This window comes from Phaethon aethereus, assembly GCF_964289735.1.
Source record: "Phaethon aethereus genome assembly, chromosome: 1".
In the NCBI taxonomy this organism is placed as follows: domain Eukaryota; kingdom Metazoa; phylum Chordata; class Aves; order Phaethontiformes; family Phaethontidae; genus Phaethon; species Phaethon aethereus.
The window spans coordinates 26,689,475-26,715,202 of record NC_138575.1 but is presented as its reverse complement, the minus strand read 5'-3'; the positions used below and the strand labels follow the sequence as shown (position 1 = coordinate 26,715,202).

The 25,728-nt window shown below is 40.0% G+C and overlaps 1 protein-coding gene across 1 annotated transcript in view; it reads left to right on the top strand.

Annotated features, from left to right (window-relative positions):
- Window positions 1–25,728, top strand: part of CPED1 (cadherin like and PC-esterase domain containing 1) — a gene marked incomplete at both ends in the record, with an annotated part of 151,506 nt that overhangs the window by 42,832 nt on the left and 82,946 nt on the right. The window contains 5 exons of the mRNA XM_082010853.1: window positions 9,410–9,566; window positions 11,050–11,218; window positions 22,255–22,397; window positions 23,693–23,765; window positions 24,642–24,809. Coding sequence (XP_081866979.1) covers window positions 9,410–9,566; window positions 11,050–11,218; window positions 22,255–22,397; window positions 23,693–23,765; window positions 24,642–24,809 — 710 coding nt within the window. The remainder of the gene's footprint in view (window positions 1–9,409; window positions 9,567–11,049; window positions 11,219–22,254; window positions 22,398–23,692; window positions 23,766–24,641; window positions 24,810–25,728) is intronic.

The window sequence follows — 25,728 nt, the reverse complement described above, 5'->3', positions numbered from 1 at the left end:
CACCAGGATGCCCAGTAGGATGGGCAGATTTTGCACAGAACCTGTCTTTTTGGTCTAGCAGCTGGAGGCTCAGAGGGATATCCTATGGTGTCCTAGATGGCAATAGATGTCTATGTGTGGATACCTGAATTTAACATTTGGTATCTAAGTTCCCAAAATTAACAGAAGTAGAGTTTAGAGTAAGCAAGCCCAAAAGAGCGTTTATTTTCAGCATAAATTAAGGTTAGATGAATGGCTTCATAGTGACTGTACAGACTACACTGATGTTCACTGACAGGAATAGGAACTTAGACTGTGGCACACAGCGAGTCATCTTTGTATAGACCAGACCTCAAAGCGTCTCAATCCAGAGATAAATCCCATTCAGTATCACTGGATATGTGACTTCTAATTTACTATGAGTGAAATTCACCCATAGAAGGTGAAATTAGAATCAGAAGGGTAAATCATCTGATTTCAGGTTAAGAGGTCAAAAAGGCATAAATTAGAGCAAACTTCTAGAACCAAAATTTCAGACTCTCTTCCCCTTCCACTCATCTGATAAAGCCAGCTCTTTCCACTTCTTGCTTTTGCTTGCATCCTCCAACAGACCTTTCTTTCCAACAACAGCAAAGCTGCCAGTTATTAGGATTTGTTTGATCCTCAATTTTAAAATTATTTGTGGAAAGACTGGTTTTAATCAGTATTTCCTCCACAGAAGTGTTTGTTTCCTTTCAAATCAGTCATGTACTTTCACTCTTGTGTGTTTGAGTCAACAGGGCTTCTCTGCAATTCCTGTTGAAGAGGATCAGTTGGTTTGTCATTTAGTCAGCCCCCCAAGGAGCCAAGCAATTTCCTGTAAAAGTGAAAACACAAAGTTGCTGCTCTAAGAATTATGTGATCTAATTAAAGACACAAGACGTCGTAGAAAGAAATATCAGGCAGCAAGGCTGAAAAGATAGGATTACTGGATTTACTGTGGGTATGACAGTGTTGATATTGATAAGCAGTCAGTACAAGGGTAAAGGTTATTTTTTTAAAAATTGTTGCTCTATTTGTTGTGCAACTCTTAAGCTGCTAGGTTTTGTATTTAAGAGAGCATGCCCCTTCGCATACCCCTGTTGTATCAGTATAGGAAAGAAAATGAGTTGTTGAAAATATTGGGTCAGTGCTGGTTTCTTTCCTTTGTCTCTTTAATGGAAAATCTTTTTGTCAGTCTGAAAATTCAGATTAGTTCTAGCTATATGGGGGAAAAATTATGCACATAGCAGTGATGACTGCTTTTTAGGAGACAGGAGAGAAGCTGGGGAGGAAAAAAAAAAGTAAGGAAAATCAAACTGGAAGAAGAGTTTAGAGGAGCAAAAAGGTAAAAAACATGTGATGTGTGTGGATAAATTGGATTGAGTAAGAGAAGGAGTTGCTGGAAGGTGGGCACACGTGGCAGTGGGTTTGTGGTGGGCTGAGAACTGGGCTTGGCTCCCTCCTGGAACTACTCTCAGCGGAGAGATGGAGAGGACTAAGGTCCACAAAGTGAGCAGAATTGCCTGGCCTCAGTTTAGGGCACAGGAAAGGCATCCTGATGTATGTACAACAAATATAATCTTTGACAGGTTTTCCCTGGGAAAGTAGTAGAAGTACTCATAGCATTGCCTCCCTGATTTTCCTGTTCCCTAAGCAATCCAGACTAGTCTGTCTTTCCACATAAGCATTTGTCTTGCTTCATCATTTCCAGGGCCCACCCTGTGCCATGCATAGCTGTTTTCTCTACACATCCAGATCACCAATTCTTTTTAAAGTAATACTTTTCTGTACGCCTTCCTTCTGCATTTCTTTTTATTAGTGTCACTAGTGCAGAGGCTTTATGAGTGTCTACCAGCCTTGTGTGTTCACTTGGTCACCTGCAGGGCTGTCCAACAGCGTTAATCACACAGAAGGTCTTGGGATAGGCACGACTCTAATGAAATTGGGAGAGAGAGAGAGAGCAAAGATGGTCCAGCTGTGTGACTGTGCTTTTACTATGTGATATGTTTACTGTCTGGTGCTAGACCTGCACCAGCTTTCCTCTCCCCCTGCCTAGCAAATCTTCCCTTCCTGTCCCCAGCATCCCTGGGTTACTCTGGAGTCAGCGGGAAGGGTGATGAAGTTGAGGGGAGGAAGCAAGGCCCAATGGGGCCACCTATGTGAGAGAGAAATTATAGATTAAATTTATTTTCTGTTGTAATAATTCAACATGTCTGCAACAGGAACATGCTTTTTTTTCTTTATGGGAGATGCATTTCTTTTGCCAGCTGGCCCTTATAAATATCAGCTCACCAGTTGTGATCAGATTTGTGCCTATTACCTTTCTCCTGCTGAAGTTCCCAAGAGCCTCAAGAATGGCCAATAAAATCAGCATCTGATTCTTTTGAGTTAATTTGATTATAAACTGTGTGGGGCAGGATTTTCTTTGTTTTACAACAGGGTCAGATCTCAGCTAGGACAAAACCATACTCCTGTAATAACAACAAATGTGAGGAGACTGAAAAGAAGTAAAGCAGCCAAATGAATTTAATAACTTGGCCTATACTATTCTGTATTCTACCCTGTTACTAGTACAGAATTGTAGCTGTGGCTCTAATCATGTACCAGTCAGCCAGCATTTTCACTGAGTTGCTTTTTCCAGAGTTTTATAGCCTATCTGTAATTTTAAGTTCTAGTATGAAGGGTGCACACAGAAGCAGCAGCCCTTCTGGAAAATACTGAAAAAAAAAACCCTCTTATCGTTTAACTGTGAGGAATGAAGAAGCAAACACTGTATTTAATAAATACTGTTTTCCATGCACCTGCCAAAACAGAGAAGCAAAAATCATGGTAAATGATTAATCTAAACCGAAACTGTATTTTTTATTTAAAAGGGGAAAATAACCAACACATACAGTTAAATTTATGCCCTATCATCATTTTGTCTTTTTAATTCTGAAACTTCACAGGTGTTTTTTAACATGAATTTCAGTGCATTCCAACCCACAACTTAAATTCCTTTCCCTCTAGATCCGCTTTACTAAAACTTTTTTTTATACTAAACATATTTTAGGTCATTTACATTTCCAGAAATGACTAGTAGTTTGAAATTTCTCCATTCTAAATATTCAGGGTGGGTTGCTTTGAGATTAACTGTATAAGAGAGGGAGGGATCACTGCATTTTTTGAATGTGAAAACATTTTAAGGACAGCTAGATCAGTAGTCAGTGGTGAGTGGGATATTGAACCTGCAGCAATATGCACATTGCAAATGAAGCTTGCAACACATGTCAAAACCATCATAGGAGTGTTAGTATCAAGCAAGAAATCATATTGCTGTGAAATCAATGGAAATTTTGCCAGGACTTCACTGGGGGACAGGATTGCCCCTAGTCTTCCTAGTTTCCTTCAAATACTCAGCATCTGTTTTGAGTTTCACAGCTACCCTTTTCTAAATGTGCAGGTTATAAAACTGAGTGTTAAAGGTTCCCTCTCTTTCTTTAGCAACCTCAAGGCATAATGTGTAAACCGTAGGAGAGTACTAATCTTTGTTTTCATCCGATAGGTCAAATGGATAACAGGAGGCAATTAAATGGAATAGGTCTGCTTTCTGTGACAAGCCTGCAATGACCGCAGGCATGTAGAGGCAGTAGTTTAACTGAAATCATCCATCCTCCAAAATCAACACTGAAAAATGAAAAAAATGCACTTTTAATGCTCATTACTTTCATGGTTATACAGCTTAGAGCAAGTTGCTATACATGACTGAGCAAAAGGTACTGGATAGTAGACTTTATTTTGATCAAAATCCCCTAGTTCCTGGAGGTGCTTGGAAGTCTTAGACTCTATGAAGCTTTTTAAGCATCTCCTGATGTGAAGCAATCTTTGCAGCTGTTTAACACACCTTTCCAACCTACCAAGGCTGGAAAATTCCCCAGCTATAAACACTAGAAGAGGACCGGGTTGTAGCAATGTCCTATCTGTACCAGAAATAAGCTCTTCGTGCTCCGGCATCCAACACCGGTCAGACAGATGGACGACCACACCACGGGATGCAGTATGAAGTTCCAACTCACTGAGAAGCCGTGTCGGAGAGTAAGCCTGCAAGGCTGGCAGAGAGGACCTGTTATCAGTCCTTTCTGAATATTGTGCTGCAGAAACAGCCGAGAAATTACATGAGGTGACTATCATTCTGTTTTTTTCCTGTGTGAGAGCCTTGAGGCTCCTGCTAGTGACAGACTACCACTATGAAAATCTAGGAAGAAGTTCAGAAGGCTTCTATGCAGATGGAAAGTCTCCTTTATGGAGACTACTTTCAGGACTAATGTACTTTCATATTCTAAAGTGGTTTTCCTGCTTAAAAGAAAAGTAATTGAATGAAGACTCTGCAAGCACAAATGTGCTGAGATTAAAATGTCCTTTATGAAAGGAATGAACAATGTGCTGGGCTCAGGAAAAAAACACATCACCTTAATAGTCTTGTGCTTCATTAAACAACCAGGAGCTCCCAAGGTGATTCAACTGCTCTTGAAATGTTTCTAACAGATCTGACAGGTGATGGGCACTTTAGAAACAAAATAACCTCTTTCTCGCAGACAACAGTTTTAATCGTTCCTTGCTCCGTGTTTGAAGTGTGTAAAATATAGACTATTAGATCTTGAACAAAGTAAAAAAATTAACAAAACACTATCGTAACCCTCCTTGTAATATCAAAGGATAGTATAAAAGGAAAGATAGAGAAGAGGACACATTCTCATTCATGTTCTGTTTCCTTTTCTTTCAACTGCATGTTACTCACCTAGTTCAACCAGTAGGGTCTTCTGCTGAATTCATTACCTTTGCAGATGACCAGATGTTCATGTTATCCTAAGCATTCCATTTACCACCAGTCCACATTGGCCCCAGCCGAGTCAACACTGACTGACCTGGCTCTGCTCCAGGAAGTCTTAATTTATCCAAATCTACTTCTAGCTATCAGTAAACCTTTTGCTCAGCCACACGTTGTAACTCTTAAATCAGCTATTCTTTATTGTGTATGGGTTGAATCTCATGTTACACTTAAGAACTCTGAGCCAAAGAGAAGTAAATAACTTGGGAGCTGGAGATGGGGGGAGAGGGAGCAAGAAGTCATAGTTGTGTAAAATACTTGAAAGGCCTCATTAGACGTCAGTGTAGCTGCTGCATTAGATATCAATTGTCACTGTCAACTGATCTGTTTGACTCTGTGGTACTTTGAAAGATTGCAGTTGACAGAGCAATATCTACCATCAGTTCATGTGACAAAGATGTGCTTAATTTTTTTGATCTAGAGGTGTTGACTTGCTTTGGTGGATCTTATACCTCCCTTTCACATGTGCCCCCCAGCTGTTCCTATGTTTCAGATCTATGTTTTACCCATTGCAGCGGTTAGAGGGATAATGTGTGAATTCAGCTGAGAACTTGTAGTGGCTTCCTTACTCATCAAAATGGCATCATGGAGAACACCCTAGGCAGAGGTAAAATGGTGCTCTTTGTCGGTGTTTTCAGTGGTGCCATTTCACTGATGTCAGCATAAGAAACCTTCTTCAAGTCATAATTTTAAGGAAGTGAAACTTTTTTTTAAGTGAAAGCAGGTATCTGGCCTCAGCTCCTTTGCTTTACACTGGATCATCACAAATTGCAGCAGCAGAAGGTACTTGTGGCAAAGCCTGCAGCTGCTCCTCAGAAAAACCAGCAATTTGTGTAGTCTTTCAATTACTGTATAGCCACTTCAAAAGAAAAGAGGTTCTTTTCTAGTTTACATCATTTTTCCCTTTTGATATTTAGAGTCTGCTACAAAAATTAGTGATATTAAGATCTGGATTTTTGAAAGAGGGGATGTAATCTGGACATGGCACTAGGATGCTGACACTCTTTCTAACTTGGTTTTCCAAGCTCCCTGACACATATATCAACTGCTGAGCCTGCCTCACCTCTTCTATTGTAAAATGTTGATGTTTATGTATTTCAAAAGGACTGGTTAATTAACAACAGCTTGTAGAGTGATTTCAAGATGGAAAAACATGTCAATTACTGCAAACAGTAAAGGCACTGCAGGCTAATTTTCATTTATGGTAATGTTGATTAACAAATTTACAGCTCTAATAAACACTGTTACTGCTTTTGAGTGCAAGAGCAGGTGAAGAGTTGTCATGAGAACTGATGCAGCTAAGTGTGCTGCAGTTCAGCACTACTGACGTCTCTTTATTTTATGATAACTATATTCATTGATTTACTAGGAGTATGTTTACCAAAGTGAGGGACTGTCACTCCCTCATTAACTCTGCCTGATGGTGTACAATGCTGTGTGTCATCTCAAAGGAGTGAGAACCTTGTGAAAGTCTCAATCCCCCTTCTCCTTCTTCCAGCCACCTTGTGATGGGCTCTCTCCCAGGTGGATGCTAACACAAAACCAACAGAGGTGTGTAAGGCACCATAAAGACAGGATGCTCTATAGCATGAGAAATAATGTATGAGCATTGCCCCTTTTTTAGTTCTTGATGTTAATCACCAACACCCTGAATTTGTTTAACTTTCTCTTCCTTAAGAGATGGCAGGGTTCAATTTTTTTTTGTGTTGAGACATTTTGCAATGACTTAGGTCAATGCTAAAGGTCTTCTACCCCGTAGTTCGAGAATTTCAGGACACTTCTGTTTTTGACCTGTCCCTACCGTTTGTTTTTTTGTTGTTTTTGTTGTTGTTATATCCAGCTCCAGTAAATGGTCCAGTGGGTACTGACAAATGAATTAATGTCAAAGTATTATTTTCTATTTCCCTAAAACAGCTAAAACTCTCATTTAAGATGGGTAAATACAGGTACAAACCTCATCTCATTCCTTTCAAACTCTGTCTTGTGAGTTAATACCGTATTGGTTACTTGTTGCCTTAGCAACACAGTTAAAACCATGTTTTAAAAAGGAAAAGACACTCTACTTTCTCCTGAGTAATGAGCTGAGCAGCCCTTCCCTTCTGCCATGTTCTTATTTTCAGTGAAATGCTTGCTTTCTTTTAAGTAAGAAAATTACATTTTGTGCATTTCCCTTTTCTCAATGTTATGGTCATTTTAACTAAAGCAATTGCTGAAAAATGTGTGCCTTTGACATAATTTGGCTTTTACATGATCATCTGAGAAGAGTTGTCACTCTTGTCCTTTTCAAGGTTCTGTTAACGTCGTCACGTAGCTATGGCCTAATGTAAAAGGTGTACATGTTATAGGGAGCTTGGTCTGGAGCACTTTCTGTCTCCTTTCAGCTGTGGGCTGTAGCCATCAAGGTAGGACAACCTGTCTCTCTCTCTTGTCTGTCCCTAGACAGCGCTGGCAACGGGGTAGCTTGGATTGCTGCCATGAGCTTCATTGCGTTTTGTGTGACTATGATCCCACTCGTGGTCAACAGATCAGTATCTTGCTGTTTGAACATCTAGGCCATGAGATTTGAAGTTGCAGAGTCTGACAGTGCTGGGCTGTTCCTGGTGGATGTGCTACGGGTCCAAGATACAGGGGAACAGCGCTTGGCTCCGTAACTTCATAGATAGTTGCCAGAACAGAGGGCTGTCTCTCGCCCTTTTACCAATGTGGGGATAAATCAGAAAAAGATCTCTGAAGTAATCTATGTAGAAGGCTTTTATGTGTTTTAATAATGTTGGTTTTGCCTGAACACCAAAACAGTATGATCAAACTTTATGCCCTGGGAATTATTTGCAGCTGTAAGTAGCTTAGTTTTCTTGCATAGTCAGTGAAAAAACAGACCCTTTCAGAGAGCAGTTCAGAACCAGTATTCCTCTCAGTGCTCCAAGGACTGGTCTCTTTCTCTCTCTGTTGTCTAAAGACAAAGCCTAAGAATACTGTTTTTTCTAATACAGGCACTTCAGTCAGGTAACTAAAATGATGCATAGGAGTAGTTGCAGTGGGACCATTGCAAATTACCATGGTGAAATGCCATTGTCTCTTTACAGGGTAGAAATTGCCATAGTGAAATGCCGCTATGTCTTTACAAGGCAGACATGGAAAAAATAGCACTTGATTTAGCAGATCTGCTCCCCGTGCGTATTCGGAAGCAAGTCTTCTAAGTAAATGACTTAATGGGAGTTTACTGGCTTATTCCTGTTATCAGTGCACAGCCAAGTAGGCAGACAGTGGCCTGTTTTGTCTCTGTACCATCAACAAACAGGTAGTCATTTGCAAAGTCCAAATCAGTTGTAATGCACAACACAAAGATGCCAATGAGAGTATAATCTGAACATGAAGTGCTATATTAATAAGTGCCTATTTCTGATTAGTAAAGCCTTTAATCCTGCTAAATGGTGCATGTAAGGCAAAGGACCAGATTAATTTTAGATCCCAGCTGAGCTTGGAAGGCTGAAGTGAGCTGATCTGATGAACAGCCTATAAACATAGACAATCACAATGTCATTTTAACAGGATCTGTATGAAAATGAATAGTTCTTTTCCTTGAATAGCTGCTCACAGCTCATTGCCAGAAATACAGCTTCAGTTTTATTTTTCATTTCATGTACCAAAGTCAAGAGTGTATGCTTTAAATGAGAACATATACAAATAAATTCATAACATTTGCACGATGAAACATGTCATTAAAAAGATATGAAATAAGGTTTGGGAATAATGTGAACAGCTTGACTTTTCCCTGACTATTACTTAAGAACTTGAAATGTGAGGTGTGTTAGAGTTAATGAAAACCACCCTACATGAAATAATGACATAACATAAGGTCTCTGTGCTTTTTTATCAGCACAGTAAAAGCAGAAAATACATACCACCCGTTGACTGGTCTCACATCACAATATTTTGATTACTATTAATAGTCACATGCCTCAGTAATCTTGAGGACTCTGGTACATCAGTCCTGCTCCCACTGCGTTCGGTGGCAGAACTAAGCCTCCCATAGATTTCAGTAGCTACAAAATGTAACCTTAAATGTTGAACCTAGAAATAAGGATATGTGGTTATATACTGAGCTGTCTGTGTGATTACAGTGGCAAAGTCCCTTGGTCCTTAGTCAAATAAATTTTTTGTTCTCATTAATTGTAATTAGGGCTATGGGAGAAACAAAGTTTTGGTATTCTGTATTTAGAAATAAAGGATTGCTATTTAGAAGAAGGGGGAAGGGCATTGCTTATTGTATGCAGCACTCATGCACTCACCTATAAAGTGGGAGCTGCACCTAAGGCCCTGAGCTTACTGCTGTAAGGGGGTGCTTGGTGGGTGTAAAGCTCTCTGCCAGCAGATCCAAAAGGGATTATAGTCTCAGTGTTTGTTATTTTACATTTTCTGCTGATGCCAGTAGCTCCTCTCTACCTATTGCGTTTTACACACCTTATCCTTAACAGCAGGAGTCCGACCGCTGCTTCCAACGCTCTGCTGACTTTCTTTCTCACCCCCTTGGTACTTTTTCAGACCTGCAGCTCCCAGTCGCCACCCCAGAGTGCTCCAGCCAGCCTGGGCTGTCCAGGGCCAGCGCCACAAGCAGCGTGTCCCAGGGCGGGGAAAGCGGTGGCGAGGCACGCGCTGCCCGCCCGCGGTACCGGTGGAAGCGGAGCGCGAGCGCACAGACGTAAGCGAATGATCCCCCACCCTTGGAAATGGCGAGCGCTTCGTGGCGCGGTTAGTCGGGACTCGGGGACGCAGAATGTAGTGACAGAGGAGACCGCAGCAGGCGGAGCACTTGGATGTGTTGCGTCTCTTACGCATGCATGTTTGCTTCTGTACCAGCCGAGCTTGCGCGCGTTTCATGTGTGAACAGCTAGGTCGCCATGTTGAGGGCATCGGAACACCTAGACAGATAAATACAGACCCAGAGACACCCCTGAATCTTTAGGTCTCCTGGTGGGTGAGGGGTCTCCTGCTCCCACCCCCGCCACGCCCCTACCGCAGACACACATAAGGAGTCCTTTGCACAGAGACCCTCCTTGAGGTGGAGAACTAAGAAGTTCTTGAGAACTGGCTGTGCAAGTGCTGCTTCTTCTTACAGTGTCTCACCAATTTTGTGCTCGGAGGCCCTACCATTCTGCAGAGGTGAGAAAAAGGTCTCTTTAAGATAGATGTTGTTAGACTCCCTTAAGGAATGGCAAAACTGAGGCCTGGAAAGGCCACAGCTTACCAAAGATTACACAGAAATGGGAGGAGAGCCCCATGTCTTTACCAGTAATCAGTCTCAGAGACCCATAACTTTGTAGTCACGTTATCACTGCATTTTCTATGAGGTAGATTGACACTCAGAGATTTTAGCAGGCAGAATAATGATGATGTTTGTGAATATGCCCAAGTATAGTTCAGATTTCCCCAAGTAATAAGCTTTTAAAAAGCAGTTTTTTCCTTGGGTTTGCTTTTTTTCTGACCTGTTTCTGTGGCTGGTTCTCTTTGTGTGGATTATGGGAGTTGTGGGCCAGTATCTAGAGAACCATGTCACTTCCTAAACAAAGTTAGCTTGCATCATTATTTTATGTTTAGCTGATTTATTATGGGTTATTTCTAGGTGTCATAGTCACTCATAATATTTGGAATCATAGTTCATAGCTTTCATCAGGGAAAGCATGCAATACCACATGTTTGTGTCCCTATATTACATTGAAGAAAGTGCTAACAATAGTGCAGTCTTTCCATAGTTTGGGGTTTTTTTTCTGAATTCATTACAAATGAGTGTTAAATTTGGGTAGCTCAACTATGCACTTCTGTTATTTAAGCTGTTTGTATTTCTTTAATGTGTTTACCTTCTCTCTGAATGCCCTGGGTTTGCAACAATTACAGCATGCCCACAATGCATTTACCCGGATGTACTCGCAAACATAACTCCCTCCTAACATAGTTACCTTCTATGTATGGAAGTTAAGGTTTTAAAATACTGAAAGCAGTAAAAAGACTTGATATAAAGCTTTGTTCCAGCCTACTTGGCTTCATCTACTGTGTTGTTTAACTTGGGGGAAAAAAGGCTGATTTCCTATTTCCACTAATTTCACTATTTCACTGTTTTCTTATAGCTCATTTTCCTCATTTGCAAAAGCACTTAATTGATGCTCTCTATTCTTATTATTTTCCAGGAATTGGGTATCAGCTTCACCAGACCACAAGGACATCCTTAAAGCTCAAGACTTTTCTGTCATCATCAAAGCATACGTGCTAGTAACGTCCTTAACACCTCTGCGGGCATTCATTCATTCAACTGCCACTGTCTGGCATCCACCCAAGAAGAATCACTTTTCCGTAAAGGTAGAACTTTTAATTTCCTATTTTTCCTTCCTTCAGGCAAAGTAGAGAGATAGAAAACCAGATAATATCTTTCTTCTCTTTTACTCTTCCTTTATTTGCAGCCTCCAGCTGACACGTGGATATTTTCCTAATGTACAGCTTTCAGTTCTCAGAATGAGTGGGCTTTGATTCATGAAGGGGAAGAGTTGCCCTGTGCAGTGGAGGTTATGAAGGACCTTGGGATTTGCTTGCCTCAGAGCCCATTTTTATCGGTGACATTTGACAACAGTTGCAAGGTTTTCTCTCAAGCACAGCAGTGAGGGTGCTGTCTTGCAGTAATGTCTTTTGCCCGGATATTGACAGTGTTGTAAAAAAGGAAAGTAAATATTTAAAATGGTTTGTTTAGATTCCTTTTTTAGGTGTGGTAAAACCGAATGGATGAGAGTCAGGGCACTTCAACTAAGGGGAAGGAAGTATACCATGAAGAGGGTGGACCTCCCATGGTCTCTAGGTTTTATGAAGGATGTTTCACATGTGCCTTAGCTGGATTAACTATGGACATTTCCAAGTGCCTGGAGAGACCCCTCTCTCTCCATGTCTAATTTGCTCAGCAGTCCTATGGGTTTCCAGATGTGCCTTCCCATTCCTTTATTCTTTCGGCAAGGAACTGTGCTTGCAACACGGAAGCTCTTCATGAAGGAACTAGAGTTCTGCAGGAGTAAGGTCAGGAGTAGCAGTGATTTCTTGAGGTCACATAGATCAGCTCCTGCAGCAGCCATCTGAGGATGGGTACACTTTGCCCATGTAGCCCTCCTGGGGTAGGAGCAGGTCTCGGCTTTGGATCAGTCTGAGTGTTGTGGTGTCACTGTCAGGACTCAATGATGCCGGTCATTTGGTATATTCTACAATTTTAGCGGTCTCAAATACCTAGTCTAAGCTCATTATCTAATTCTAGTTATTGGAGAAACAGACACCCCTAGAGAAAAAATCATCCCACACAATTTAGACACTAATTTTGGAATGAGATGTATTTTCTGCTAAAGTGTCTGCTTCCTTCCATGGGCTACGACATTCTTAGAGAACATGCCAAATTCTAGATTGCCAAAATTAAGTGAGGTGAAACTACTTCTCTTTCTTTCCCCCTTCAAAAGCTATGGAATCCTACTGAGATATATTATTTTGCCATCTATTTTCCTTTATTTACATTTAAGAAAACTAACGGTCATTCACTTTCAAACCTTGGGGTTTGGTTTTGTTTTATGTCTAATAAAATAGCACAATGTCCAGCACCATCACTATCACAGCTGAAGTAGGGACTACTTTAAAGGCTAGTAGTTATTAGTAATAGTGATATGGTTCTCTAAAATAATTCCCACTGAGGGAAGTCTGATGAACAGGGTGCCAGCCACCATTTACAGAGTACTTTGGCAGCTGAAGAAGCAATAAAAATGATAGATAGAAGCAGCAGCACATCTACAGAAGTTCCAATCTTGTTACTGCTGCTGTGGTGTTATATCTTCCACAGCTTTAGGCAGACTTGTCAAAATGTCAAGAAATAAACAAAAAATAGGCACCACAGAAAGCACATTTGTAGTGATGTATAGATTGAAATGGAAATCAACAAAATGATGGAAGGTGGGGTGTATAACATTGCCTCTCAGCATAAACAGTGTGCCTTATAAAGAAACTGGGAAAAGTCAGGGAGTCTGCAGGAGAAGTGAGACACTGGGAATTCACGGAGTGGCCAGAGTGCCCTTACTGGGAGAATCACAGAGAGGCTTCTGTGCTTGGTGCAGAGGTGTCAGGCAGGAGATCATCAGTCAGAAAGCAATACTTGGGAGAAGGTTTGAATTCAATTGGTGATATCCTTTGGGATGAGATTACATCATGGAGCCATCACTTGTTGTCGGTGGAATGTACAATACCAGCAGAATGATCTCTCCCAAAGTAGCCGGTGGAGCTGTGCATATTTGTACCTGCCAAGGAACCTGGTCCAGAAAGCTCCTAAGCTTTCAGTTTCTGCCAACTGTATTGTGTTGGAAGGAAAATTGTTTGTTATGTGGTGAAGTTCCAACCTGTCAGTAGTCAGTAATGACAGAAAGGATCTCTAGGACCAGGTATTCTGCTGATTGACAGAATACCCATCAGTGTCACTGGAGACTGAACATGCCCATAGAGGAGACTTTGGTCTGGAAGAATCTGCTGGCGTTTGATGTGTTTTTCCCTAACAGCAGCTGACTGAATTATTTTTTAAAAATTAGAATAATTTTAATCTGCTGCATTGCCGTCATAGATGTACTGCTTTCAGTAATGCTGCACAATAATTTAGAGATCTCCTCAGTGTATATAGGCCTCCGGTCAGCAAATTTTCTCATACCAGTATAATTAAACTATTATTGATGAGGAATTGATACACAATTGTGGTTAACTTGGTTACAACATTACTATCACAAACTCAGCATGTTGAGTTTAAAATTTGATCTCCTATGTACAACAACCCTTTATGGTTGCTAGAAGTAACCAGAATGTGGTATATATGAAGAATTTTTTAAGACTGGAGATAGGGTAACAGATGATATCAAATTAAGAGAAACTGTGTAAAGAAAACCAAGAATTTTAACGAATTAAATAATAATGCATTCCCCACTGCTTCTTTCTTAATAAACTATTATAAATTATTTTTACAATTCAGATTTGCTTATCCTAATCACAGTGGCAAGGCTTCAGAATGACTCCTTGAATAAGCATTGGCCAAATGGCAGTTCAGGAAGAGGTCAAGTGTGTTTTGCTCACCAGCTGCCCGGCTTTCTCTGGATTATACATATTTTAGTACCTCAGCTCAAGAAAGCAAAGGAAGCTAAATCCTGTGCTGGCATGAGGATTTTGTGTGTAGTCAAGGAGTGGCAAAAGTGCGACTCTACATTTGGGCCCTGGTTTGGGAAGATGCAGGAAATGCAGGGGAGAGAATGGCTTTCTGCCACACAAATGTTTTGATATAAGACTTGCGTAATAGCCTTATTTCCTTGAGGAAACTTGGAAACCCCTTGTTTAGACCATCTGTCCTTTGAAAAATTAATAATAAAATAGAAGCTGTCTATTTCGCATATGGTACCACTTAAGGGATGTGTTTCTGTCAATGTACGCAATAATTCCCTTCGTGTTAATCGACATTATGCATGTGTACTGAGCAGAAGGCTGGCCCCCAGAATAATTTTCTGTTTTATAGAAGCTGGTGTGTGAAACACTCCTTTATGGTTAATTATCTCAAGGTTTAACGCACTGTGAAGTACTTCCTTTGCCCTGCCATTAACCTTTCCCAACCTGGTCCAAGTTCTTAACAAAGAGATACACTTTTGTAGACTTTAGCGGTGCCACGTCCTGCGTCACCTGGGAAGGCTCTTCCGTGCTGTCGGCAGCTTTGCACGGCCCCTGCTCTGGCTCGCCAACCCTTTGCTCATCCAAAATAGAGTCAGGTGTCTCCTGGATTTGAATTCCTTGACTGGTGTACTTGCATAACCCTCAATATCCTCAGCTGAAACTATGCTCTTAAGTGATTTTCCAGTTGTGCAGTGAAGTAAACATAATTTATTAAAGCAGTTTGCTGTTAAGCTTGCTGTGGTATAAGTCACTATAACTATCGCTGAAATTCTCTCTCTGTGTATTAAGCATTTGGAAACTTGATTAAAGAGAAATATTTTTTATACTTAACTTATATACAAATAAAACTGGACCTTCACTTACTCAGGAAATACATCTCTTAATATGACGTGGAGGTCTGGCTTAGAGCTGAACACTGTAAAAACTAGGTTGCAGTATTGCCCTCAAGTGGCCAGTTTTGATATATTTTAAGTAATAGCCACAGATATTTAATGTGAAATAGAATGCAAACATACACACAGGTAAAAAGAAAAATGCTTAGAAACAGCAAAAAGGCTCAGGATTTTTTCCCTTTGTTTTACTTTTGAATTCCATATTCTTGCCCTGTCACTTAGCAGGAGCAAATACAAAAGAAAATTACCATCAGCTCTTAATCAGCTAGACTGCAGGCTTATTTGGGAATAAAATTAAATTTGTTCATTAGGTTCTGTGAGAACTTAGCACATGCATTTCACTGTTCTTGCAAGTAGCCTGCGTAGAGAATAAATGCTCTAATGCTCCCCTTCCTGGGAGACTGAGCATAACATAAAAGCCATCTCTGTTTTCAGCCCTCACAGCACCTAGAGCCCTATTATTTCTCTTTTCACTGATGTAAGAACGAAAGTCTGTCTGGACTAGGGGAGATCAAAGATATGCTTAGTCTGATATTCTGTTTCTGGCAACAACCAGACCAAGAAAGCACCATGGAACTGTGTCACAGGACAAGCACAAAGTGGTGCTCCTCCTTAGGCAGACTATAGCTATTTCTGATAAACCTGCAAGGTAAGACAGAAAATCAGAAACAGAATATATATCTTTATGTTTAATAAACTCCAGTGGACTTTTATGCCATGTAATTCTCTACTAGATTTTTTAACCCATTAATGCTTTTGGTCTTCCCAACATCTTGTGGCAATGAGATGCTACAGATTATTTATGTGTTGCCTGAGAAAGAATATTTGTTTGCTTTAAAACTTCTACCTGACTACTTAATTTCATATCCCTAATTCTTGTCTTAAGAGAAAGAATGAGTAATCCTTCCTTCTTTACCTTCTCCAGGACTGTGCCAATCTGTCATGCAGTGTACAAATGAAGTTAAAATTCTTCCTGGAGTTCTTTTCTGCTCTTCTCATTGTGAACATCCCAGTTTAGCTAGTAAGAGCTCTAGTCAGATTATTCTTTATAACATGTGGATGTGTCATAAGTAAGTCTTTGCACTGTTATCCAGGCCCTTAGCTCTCTGCTTTTCCCCCGGACCACAGAACCTCTCGCTCTGGCTGTTCAATCTGGGCAGCTCTGCAAGCATGCCCCTCTGTGGCTCCCAGCTTTCCCGGTCCTACCTCCTGTTATCCTGATTCTTTTTCTCATCATTCCCTTTTTGCTTTCTAGCTTCCCTTAGTCAAGCTGATCCACTTCTGCTTCTCAAAGAGAGCTGGGAAATGCTGTAAATCACCTTTACTTTTCCACTAAGAAGTCGATGCTGGGTTGGGAAACCATTCTTAGTTCAGTCTCAGTCAAAGGACCTTATTTAGTGGTTGCTGAAGTTAGTGAGCAGCTTTTTGTCTTTAGACATAGTCGTAAGAGCAATGATCTTTAGAGGGAAAATTTCTCAGATGGCCTTTTCTCCTCCATGTGAATAGTTGTAAAAGTGTTAAGGGACAAGAGGTAGTTTTGTCCTGAGCTATTAAATAACACCTCTTTAAAAAATCTTATGTAAAGAAAAAAATATACATAAGTGGGAAATTTACTGTATAAAATAGCTGAATAAAATTGTGGCTTCCCCCTTCATCAAGTGCCATGTTAGAGCTGCAGACAAATACAAGAATTGAATTGATTCAAGTGAAAATATCCTCAGCTATTCTCAAGGAGAGGCAATTACCTTAAGTCTTTTGAGATCCTGCAGATCCAATTGATCAGAAAGACTGCAACAGCTCCAATGCATAGCAGAACGATCTGGAGAGGACACGCTTTGTTACTTCAAAAAGGTAATTTCTTGAAACCAAAAGTCATGCTTTGGTTCCTCAGGAGTAAACCTTGCTCTCAGATATGATCCTGCTAACTTATTCTGCCACCTAGTTTTGAAGGCTACAACCAGGAACCAGCACGGTCCTTTCAAAATCTGTTCATACCAATCCTTAAAGTATGATGCACCAAATCTCAGAATGTAAACCTCAAAATTACTTAATTACTCAGTAGCCCCAGTGGCCTCTTATCTTCTATCTCCTTGCCTCTTGGGTAAGTTCAGAGCTCAGCTGCACCTCCAAAGGTGAGATACTGTTGCAGGAAAAAAATTATGAGTTCACATTGTTTAACCAAAACCAGGATAGAAATGGCTAATTGATGATATGTAATTAACTGGCAACCAGTAATAATAATACACTCACTGTCTATTTTAGTAACAGAACATGTAAACCACATAAACACTTCAAAAATGTTAATAAACATTGCATATTTCTAAACATCTTTCTATAAATATCTGCTGAAACTGTAGTCACACCGACCTACTAATCCACGTTTAGCCAGACCCTGTCTCGCAGGCAGGATGGGTTACAAACACATCCCCATTCTCCTGGGATGCATCTTCCCTTCTTGTGTGCACCTCTGCTTGGAGAAGTGGGGGCTCCAGCTCTGCCTGTACCCACGTGGGACCCATGCCCATCCTTACATCCTCCTATTCCCTGCAGTCTAGACAGAGGCTGTGATGCCAGTGGACTGACTTTTGGCCGTGCCTGACCAGGTTTTGACTGCTGCTGTTTCCACCCCAAGGTGTCTCCCCCCACTGCAAATTTTCATGCTGCTTTTATATTATTTCCATTATATTATTTCCATTATATTATTTCCATTATTTCCAAGGCAATTGTCTTCACGTGAGCTGTGCCTCTGAAGACCTACTACGATCAGTGGAAATGATGCAGGAAGGCAGGCATTTTAAGTTTGCCTTTATTACCAGTCCTATGGTTAGTCAAGAAAAATCTTTCTTGTCTCATCAGGAGGGAAGACTGTGCTAGGACTGAGCTAGAATGCAATCCCAGAAGGGTCGCTACAGGGGTTTTTTTATTACAGGAAAATTAATTTACATCATCTGTGGAGTGTTGGTACCTAACGCCCAGTGCACGCAGTGTCTGGCTGTCTGCTGCTCAACGCACTCTGAACAGGGCCCTTAAAACAAGGGGTGGAGGTAGAAGGGGCCAAGAGCTGGCTGTCTAAATCAATTTATACCCTTTCACAGGGAAATCCTCAGCTGACCATTCAGCTAGCTGCCCCAGACTGCCCCAGCATCTCTTCTAAGAGATTAATTTGCAGAAAAATTGCAGAGAAAAATCCTTTCAAGGGAGTTGCTTCAGTCGCCATAGCATCCAGCCCTGCAGATCGCACACACTCTTCCACTCTCCTTGAGTGTTCATGAGTCTGTGCATGAACCTTGCAAATTGTAATACCTTTGTCAATTAAATTGCATTTTTTCAGTGTGTCAAGCTTTTAACTGATGGTCAGTGTATTTTTGAGGAGCCAAAGTGATCTGTATCACTGAGACCATAAACCTTATGCAGATTTTAAAAAGTGGATGTCAAAACAGGTAGAGAAAAAACATTATAAAATTAGTATTTACTTAGAAAAATCTCTTTTTTTTTTTTTTTGCAATGGCTTATCCTAAAGCAAAAGTAGTTATCAGTGAACAAAAGGTCAATGAGTTAAAATTAATCTTAAGAATTCTTATTTCTAGTTCATTCTGCCTTTAGAGAAAATGTGTGTTTGATTCATGTAATTTGACTGCATTTACACATTTTCTGAAAGGCATTACATAAATCTGTAGAACATATGTAGAACATACCTCCAACTGTATGCATCCAGCATGTGGATGAATGTCTTCAAGCTCCTCAAAAGTCTTGCAATTCTGTATACAATGGTGTCATTGTACAAAATATTTGTGCATGTCTGCATGGTTTTACAGCATACTAAAATTTAATCCTTATTCCTCTGCTTAAAAATTTACCAGCCAAAGGTCAGCTTTCTCCCAGACTAAATTTCTGTGATTGCCACCACTTTTTCCCATTCTGTCCTCTTTTTTACTATTCATTGCTGCTTTTAATCACACTCAACCAATAATGAGATTGAATCTTGCTGGACAGGTAGTCTGTTTCCTCTGAAGGTGGGAGAGCAAGCATCAGTGGTGATCATCTGAAGTAATCTTCAACTCAGTGGCTTTCATATTTTGCAGTTGAACATAGATACTTATTCGTTGGACACACTCAGAAGAACCTTAGGTTGCTGCAGGTTTTCACACTTTATCACTCCTAATCCATATACTCTACATTTTCCCTACCTGTTGCTAAGAATCCTGCAGAATCCATAGGAGTCAAACCTACCCTGAACTGGTTTAAATAGGACTTTTTTCATGAATTGGAATTTAACCAGGAGTATTAGTCTCTTGTCTCAACTGGTCCTGAAACAGACTGACTAAATATTTATTTTCAGTCATTGGCTTAGAATAAACATTGTCCTAAAACCTGATATCCCCTAGTGAGGACCTGTTGAGCACTGTTTCTTTTCTAGTTTGGCTAAGGATGTCTGTAACTAAAATGCAGTTCCTTGGAGAAGCTGGTTTTATTTTAATGCCTGTTGTGTTGGAAACAGTTTGCCATTATAGCCAACAGCATGCTGTGAGTGCAAATAGGGCAAATCAGCCTGTCTTTCATAAATTCTGACTAGAAATGTATGCATTGTGTATCCTTTGAGTTGAGGTGCTTAAGGATTGATTTATGGTGAGGAGCAAATGAGCAAATGGGGCTTTTTCTGTCCTGCTTTCCCCTCCTTCCAATAATCCCCACCTCTCCTTGGAAGATTATGCAACTCCTTATCTTCCCTGTGTAGCAAAACAACACAGCTTCTGGCTTAGCCCCTCAATACCCACTGCAGATTTAGGAACTTAGAGAAAAGGTGCAAGCCAGTGTAGCAGGAAGGCAAGTGATGTACAGGATCTGGCAGAGATGCTGGAAATAGTTGTCAAAGTCAGCTGAAGATAGTCCCACCTTGGTCAGATGTGTCTTCATTTTAAATTTTTCATTTCACATGAACAGTTTAATTAACTGGTTTTGGCCTGAACAAGGAGCTGCAATGGGACAATTTCACTCACAAATTAATCTAAATCAGAACTGATTTGAAAAATGTGCAGCTTCTTGTCCACAGCTTTGGTGATCTTAGACTTTGGAAAGCACAGACTCCGTCTCAGCCTGTTGTGGCAATGAAATGGAGTGTGATTTGAGGATTTGCATAATCTCTTTCTAAATATCAGTTCTGGGGCTCTTTTGCCCTTGAGACTCATGGAATTGCAGTACACATGGAAAACTTTCTACAACATAAAAATACAGTGTGATGTAATTCAAAATTTCAACACGATGCAAATATCCAAAGGGTAGAATTGAGGCTATATATGCAACCTTTACTTTGTGTTTTCTTGGCAATCCGAGGTTTAATTTCATAACTTTAGTCATATATACTTTTGCCACTCTTTTCCTACTGGCATTTCAAATAGCTTTATCAGAAACCGGAGAAAGAGCACTTGGCATTGCAACCCTTCAGCCCAGATCTCTGCCTGGGACACATTTCTTTTAGTCAGTAAAGCTTGGAAAGGGAACCACTTGTTAGAATAAAACTAAAGGTGATAAGAACAAGAAGACAGGCAAACCAACGTCCTACCCACCAGTTATTTACCAGCACAATGGAACAGAGTTACTGGAATTGAAGAGAGCAAAAAGCAAAGGAGGATCAGCATTAGCTGCATACTTGAGTGTTTCCCACAGCTGGCTGTAGGCAATCATATGTGGTTTTTTTTAGAGGAAATTTGGAAATCCTGATTACATTTAACTGCAATATGCTTCCCTGAAGAAATTGAAAGCCGTTCATCCATGCCAATGCAGACCAGCATGCCTGGCAGTATTCATGCTCACAAGGGGAGGCTCCAACACTATCTAGAAAATTCTGTGGACTTAAGTGGACAGAAGCATGTCGTAAGGACATCTGGTGTCAGCACAGTGAACGCATCATAACACGTTGGCAGTAACTAGTGGCGTACCTCAGGGGTCCCTACTGGGTCCGTTCCTGTTCAACATCTTCATTAAATGTCTGGGTGATGGGACACACCTCTAGTGGACACAGAACTGGGAGGAGTGGATGATACACCAAAGGGTTGTGCTGCCATCCAAAGGGTTCTCATCAGGCTGGAGAAATGGGATGATGGGAACCTCATGCAGTTCAACACAGAGAAGAGCAAAGTCCTGCACCTGGGGAGGAACAAACACATATGCCAGTATATGCTGGGGGCTGACCAGTTGGAAAGCAGCTTTGCAGAAAAGGACCTGAGGGTCCTGATGGACGCCAAGCTGACCATGGGGCAGCAATGTGGCTTTGTGACAAAGGCGGCAAATGGTATCCTGGGCTGTGTTAGGAGGATTGTTGCAGCTGGTCAAGGGAAGTCATTCTTCCCCTCTATTCAGCACTGGCAAGGCCACACCTGGAATGCTGTGCCCAGTCCTGGACTCCCCAGTACAGAGGGATGTGGAGCTACTGGGTAGAATCCAGCAAAGGGCCACTAAAATGTTTAAGGAACAGGAGCATCTCTAGTATGAGGAAAGGCTAAGAGAGCTGGGACCATTCAGCTTTGAGAAGAGAAGGCTCAGGGAAGGAGCAAAGAAGATTGGAGCCAGGCTCTTTTTAGTGGTGCCCAGTGACAGGATGAGGCAATGGGCACAAACTGAAACACAGGAGGCTCTGTCTGAACATCAGGAAACACTTTTTTGCTGTGAGGGTGACTGAGCACTAGCACAGGTTGCCCAGGAAAGTTGTGGATTGTCCCTCCTTGGAGACATTCAAAAGCTGCCTGGACATAGTCCTGTGTAGCTGGCTCTAGGTAGCCCTGTTTGAGCAGGGATTTGGACAAGATGACCTCCAGAGGTCCCTGCCAAACTCAACCATTCTGTGGTTCTGTGATTCTGTGATCATGTTTTAGACCCAAAATACCGTATTAAGTTGTGTTATGGACTTCTTCTAAAGGCCAAGTTTTGTTAACCCATCTGCAATGAATACTTGATCATGACTGTAGTCAAAAGCAGATAGAGAGATGCCAGCCACATCAGTCCCCAGTGGGGTTGTCTACAGAAACCTGGTCATGTTTTGGTCATGTGCTTTGGTCATGTTACCCTAGTGGGTCATGCAGGATAATAGAAAACATACATAATTGCATTTCTAAGTCAATTTAGTAGAGAAATCCTAGAAATAATCATAATTTTTTTCCTTTCTGAATATCAACACAAAACGCGTTCTGTGTATACTTTACATGTGTTATCTCTGAAGACAGTACTTTTATACTATATAAATATATCTGATTTACTGTAAATGTTAAAAAATATGTGTAATCTCTTTCACAGCTGCAAAGGTTTTTTGAGATATTCTTCAAAAGCAGTTCTCCCCAACAAGCCTTCAATGACATGAAGGAAGCTATAAGCAAACTTCTACTTATAACTGAGGTCTTCAGTGAATCATCTGCCTCAGGACCAAATTCTTTCAGTCAGTAAGTGGCTTGCAGTGGTCATTGCTATGCTATTGTCAAGTTAGCTCCTTAGAACAGAACAAAAATTGTAGAGGATACATGGCTCCTAAAATAACAAAATCCTCTCTATTTCATACTTCCTTATAGAGTAAAGTAAGGATGTGCCACATTTAGGAAGTAAAACTCTTCAGTATCTGCAGTGTTTCTAGTTTGCAAAAAGGTTATGATGAATACCTAGGACCAGATACTGTGTTCTGAAGAAGTGTTTCAGGCAGTACAAATGAACAGAAATCACTCACAATTGGGCTAGTCCTAACATATATAAAGCTGTATTTCCCTTCAGTGAGACCTCTGTCATGTGTCAAATATTTAAAGTTAGAGTAGCCCAGACGGTTGAGAGCTAGCTGCGGCAGGCAATCTGAACTAGAGACACTGTAGAATATATTATGAAATGTACCTTATGAAACATACCTAGGCAGAAGCAATCATTTTTCTGTGGGTGTTAAATCATTGCAATAACTTCTATTTGAGTGTTATGGTTCTTACGCATAAATCAACAGGTATTGTGTAATATATTTATTAATTAAAATTAATATTTGTTCTATATATGTTATGTCACATCCCTCACATTTTTATGGTAAATAGTAAATAAGTTACGATTCATTACATTTATATGTTTTATAAAGCTATTTGAGAACCTGTTTGTTTTAGTAGCAGTAATATAAATCTCATTATTTGACTTATGCAAATTGGGAATAAAGCTTACATTGTCAGTGGAGAGGGTAGCGAGGAGGGGAGAAGTGTAACAGGGATGGAGCTATTTTGACAGTGGTCCAAACCCTAACATCTTTTTACCAATGGAATGGATATCTCTTGTTTATGCAACCCAACACTTGGTTAGACCTCCTGGCCCATGCCTTCAAACATCCCCATAGCTGCAGCACAACCCTTTGGCTTCAATGAGCCCAGAGAGTTTCACCATCTATTACCCTCCAGGTGTCTGCAAAGCTTTTGCAGGACCTCATTCTCATCAAAAGGCATTTCCTCCTCCAGTGTAGTTCATCTCCCTCACTGGCTTGAGTGTCAACCGTATAAATACACTTTAATATAACACTGTTTCATCAGCACACAATCTGACTCTATATTTAATGCAGTTGGCTCTTCTTAGAAATTTTATTTATTATTTATTGTATGTTTTCTCTTGACTTATGTTCTTGTGTATGTTCTCTGGACCTCTGTGTGTATGTCATTGTAGCATATATTCCACAGCGGTACCTAGCCTCACTGAATCTGATTCCTGTTATATTGTATTTCAGGTGCAGACAATGTTTTCAAATGTTGACCTTTGACATTGGATTTGGCACCTCCATAACCCCAGTAGTTCTTGAGGTGAGAATTACATAATAATAATTACACAAATTTGCTCAAGTTTCTCGTAACAATCCCCATCCTTCACAAAACAAAGTTCCTTTAAACACAAAGGAAAAATGGACAGATGAAAGAAAGTTTGCACAATTTAACAATCCATGAAGACATCCTTAATTAGTCTGACAAGACTTGTTTAGCTAGTATAAGAAATGTAACACATCAAAACAATTTAGTAAATGTATACCAGGCTGTAAAAAAATTCTCTTAGGAGTTGCTTAAAAAACTCAGCATAAAGCATAATGTCTACCTGCCTGTATAGTAGTCTCAACCATCAGCCATAATCCATAAATGTACAATGAATCGGTAGTGTTTAATAGTTTTTTATGAAAATACAAAGTGCTCTGAAAAATAATGGTTCATGATTACTATGACATTTGACTTTTAATATTATCCCTTGTAGTATGCACACACAACTTGAAGTTATATTTGTGTTTATGCTAAAATACTAATTTATTCATATTTTATAAACATGAGTTTATTAACTTTGTTTATATAATGTAAAATTTATACCTTCATATGTAGAAACTCTTAAATACCTGAGAGACTTGTATTAACATATAAGATGACATTTTATTTCTTTTATCAAATTTCAAATCAAACGCAGAAAAAAAGCTCTCACATGAGAATGCAATATTGTACTCTATCCGCTGGAGGTCAGCAAACATTGTGGTGTGTAGTTCTGACATTAAATGTGGTAGATATTTGCTATACTATAACCCTGTCTGTTTTATGTGTTATTATGACCTTTTTTTCATAAATAGTTCCAGTTTGGAATGTGATTATGAGAAGACTGGACTTGATATTCAAACTATAAATTCTTATATTGTTTTCCAACAGGTGCATGAAAACTTTGACTTTCAAGATGACAATGAATCAAATATTCAGGACCAAACTTTCAAAGAATTTCTTTTTGAAGATACTTTTAAACTTCTCCTATCTAATGAATCCTCCACATCCAGTTTAATAGAAGCTTTACAAAAAATATATGGATCAGCTATGAGCAAGGTAGTTCATTCCACCTTTTTCTTACTATTAATTATTTAAAAATACTTCATTCTAAAGTGTATGCCTTTCTGAAATTGTTGGTGCCAACTTAGAGAATGAAGGATTTATTTAATCAAAAGTACCTGTTACTGAATCCTGTGGAAGTCATGAATAAAACTGTAATTATATTGAACAATAGATTTTTCTTTAATTAAAAATTCACTCTTAAATTACATCATTCCTCAAAGTACAGTACTTTAAAGATATTTTTAAAACTTTAACAAAGTAATTTCCCCACCATTTTTTTTAATGATCTTTTTTAATATACAGGTTTGTGTGTTTTCATAAACCTAGAACTGATTAGCTCAAACAAGTAGATTCATGAATATCAGAACTAAATTTTGTTTCCTACAACTTTGGGTCTTATTCTGAATACAAAATCCAATTACAGTCCTTTTCCATTTATAGGATCTGTATAAAGTTTGCTTCACTTCTCAAATCTATTTCTGACAAGCTGGGAACTCCTTCAGCAGTATTTCTCTCAGCCTGGGCACTTGGAAAGGGGTATTTCTGAGGAGACCCCTGCTTGCAAGAGTTACAGGGACTACATTACATTATCCATGTGACTTCTGCCTCTCAGGCAGTTGTGACTAAAACAGGGTCATGGTTTCTAAATCTATGACAGGATAAACTAGGAATCTGCAGACATATGCACACATACGATACAATCACCTAAGTCTGTTTTCTATAGGAAACCAAACCACATTTCAAACTGTCCACTTCATTGTCTATACTTTATGCCGTCTCTTCCCATTGTAGTTTCTATGGGCTCTTTTCTACACAAAGCTAATGCACAGTCCACTGTATTCTAGACTGAGAAATGGGAAGAGTTATCAAAGAGCTGGCTTGACATTACTTTGGATGTGGTTAGGACAAGTTG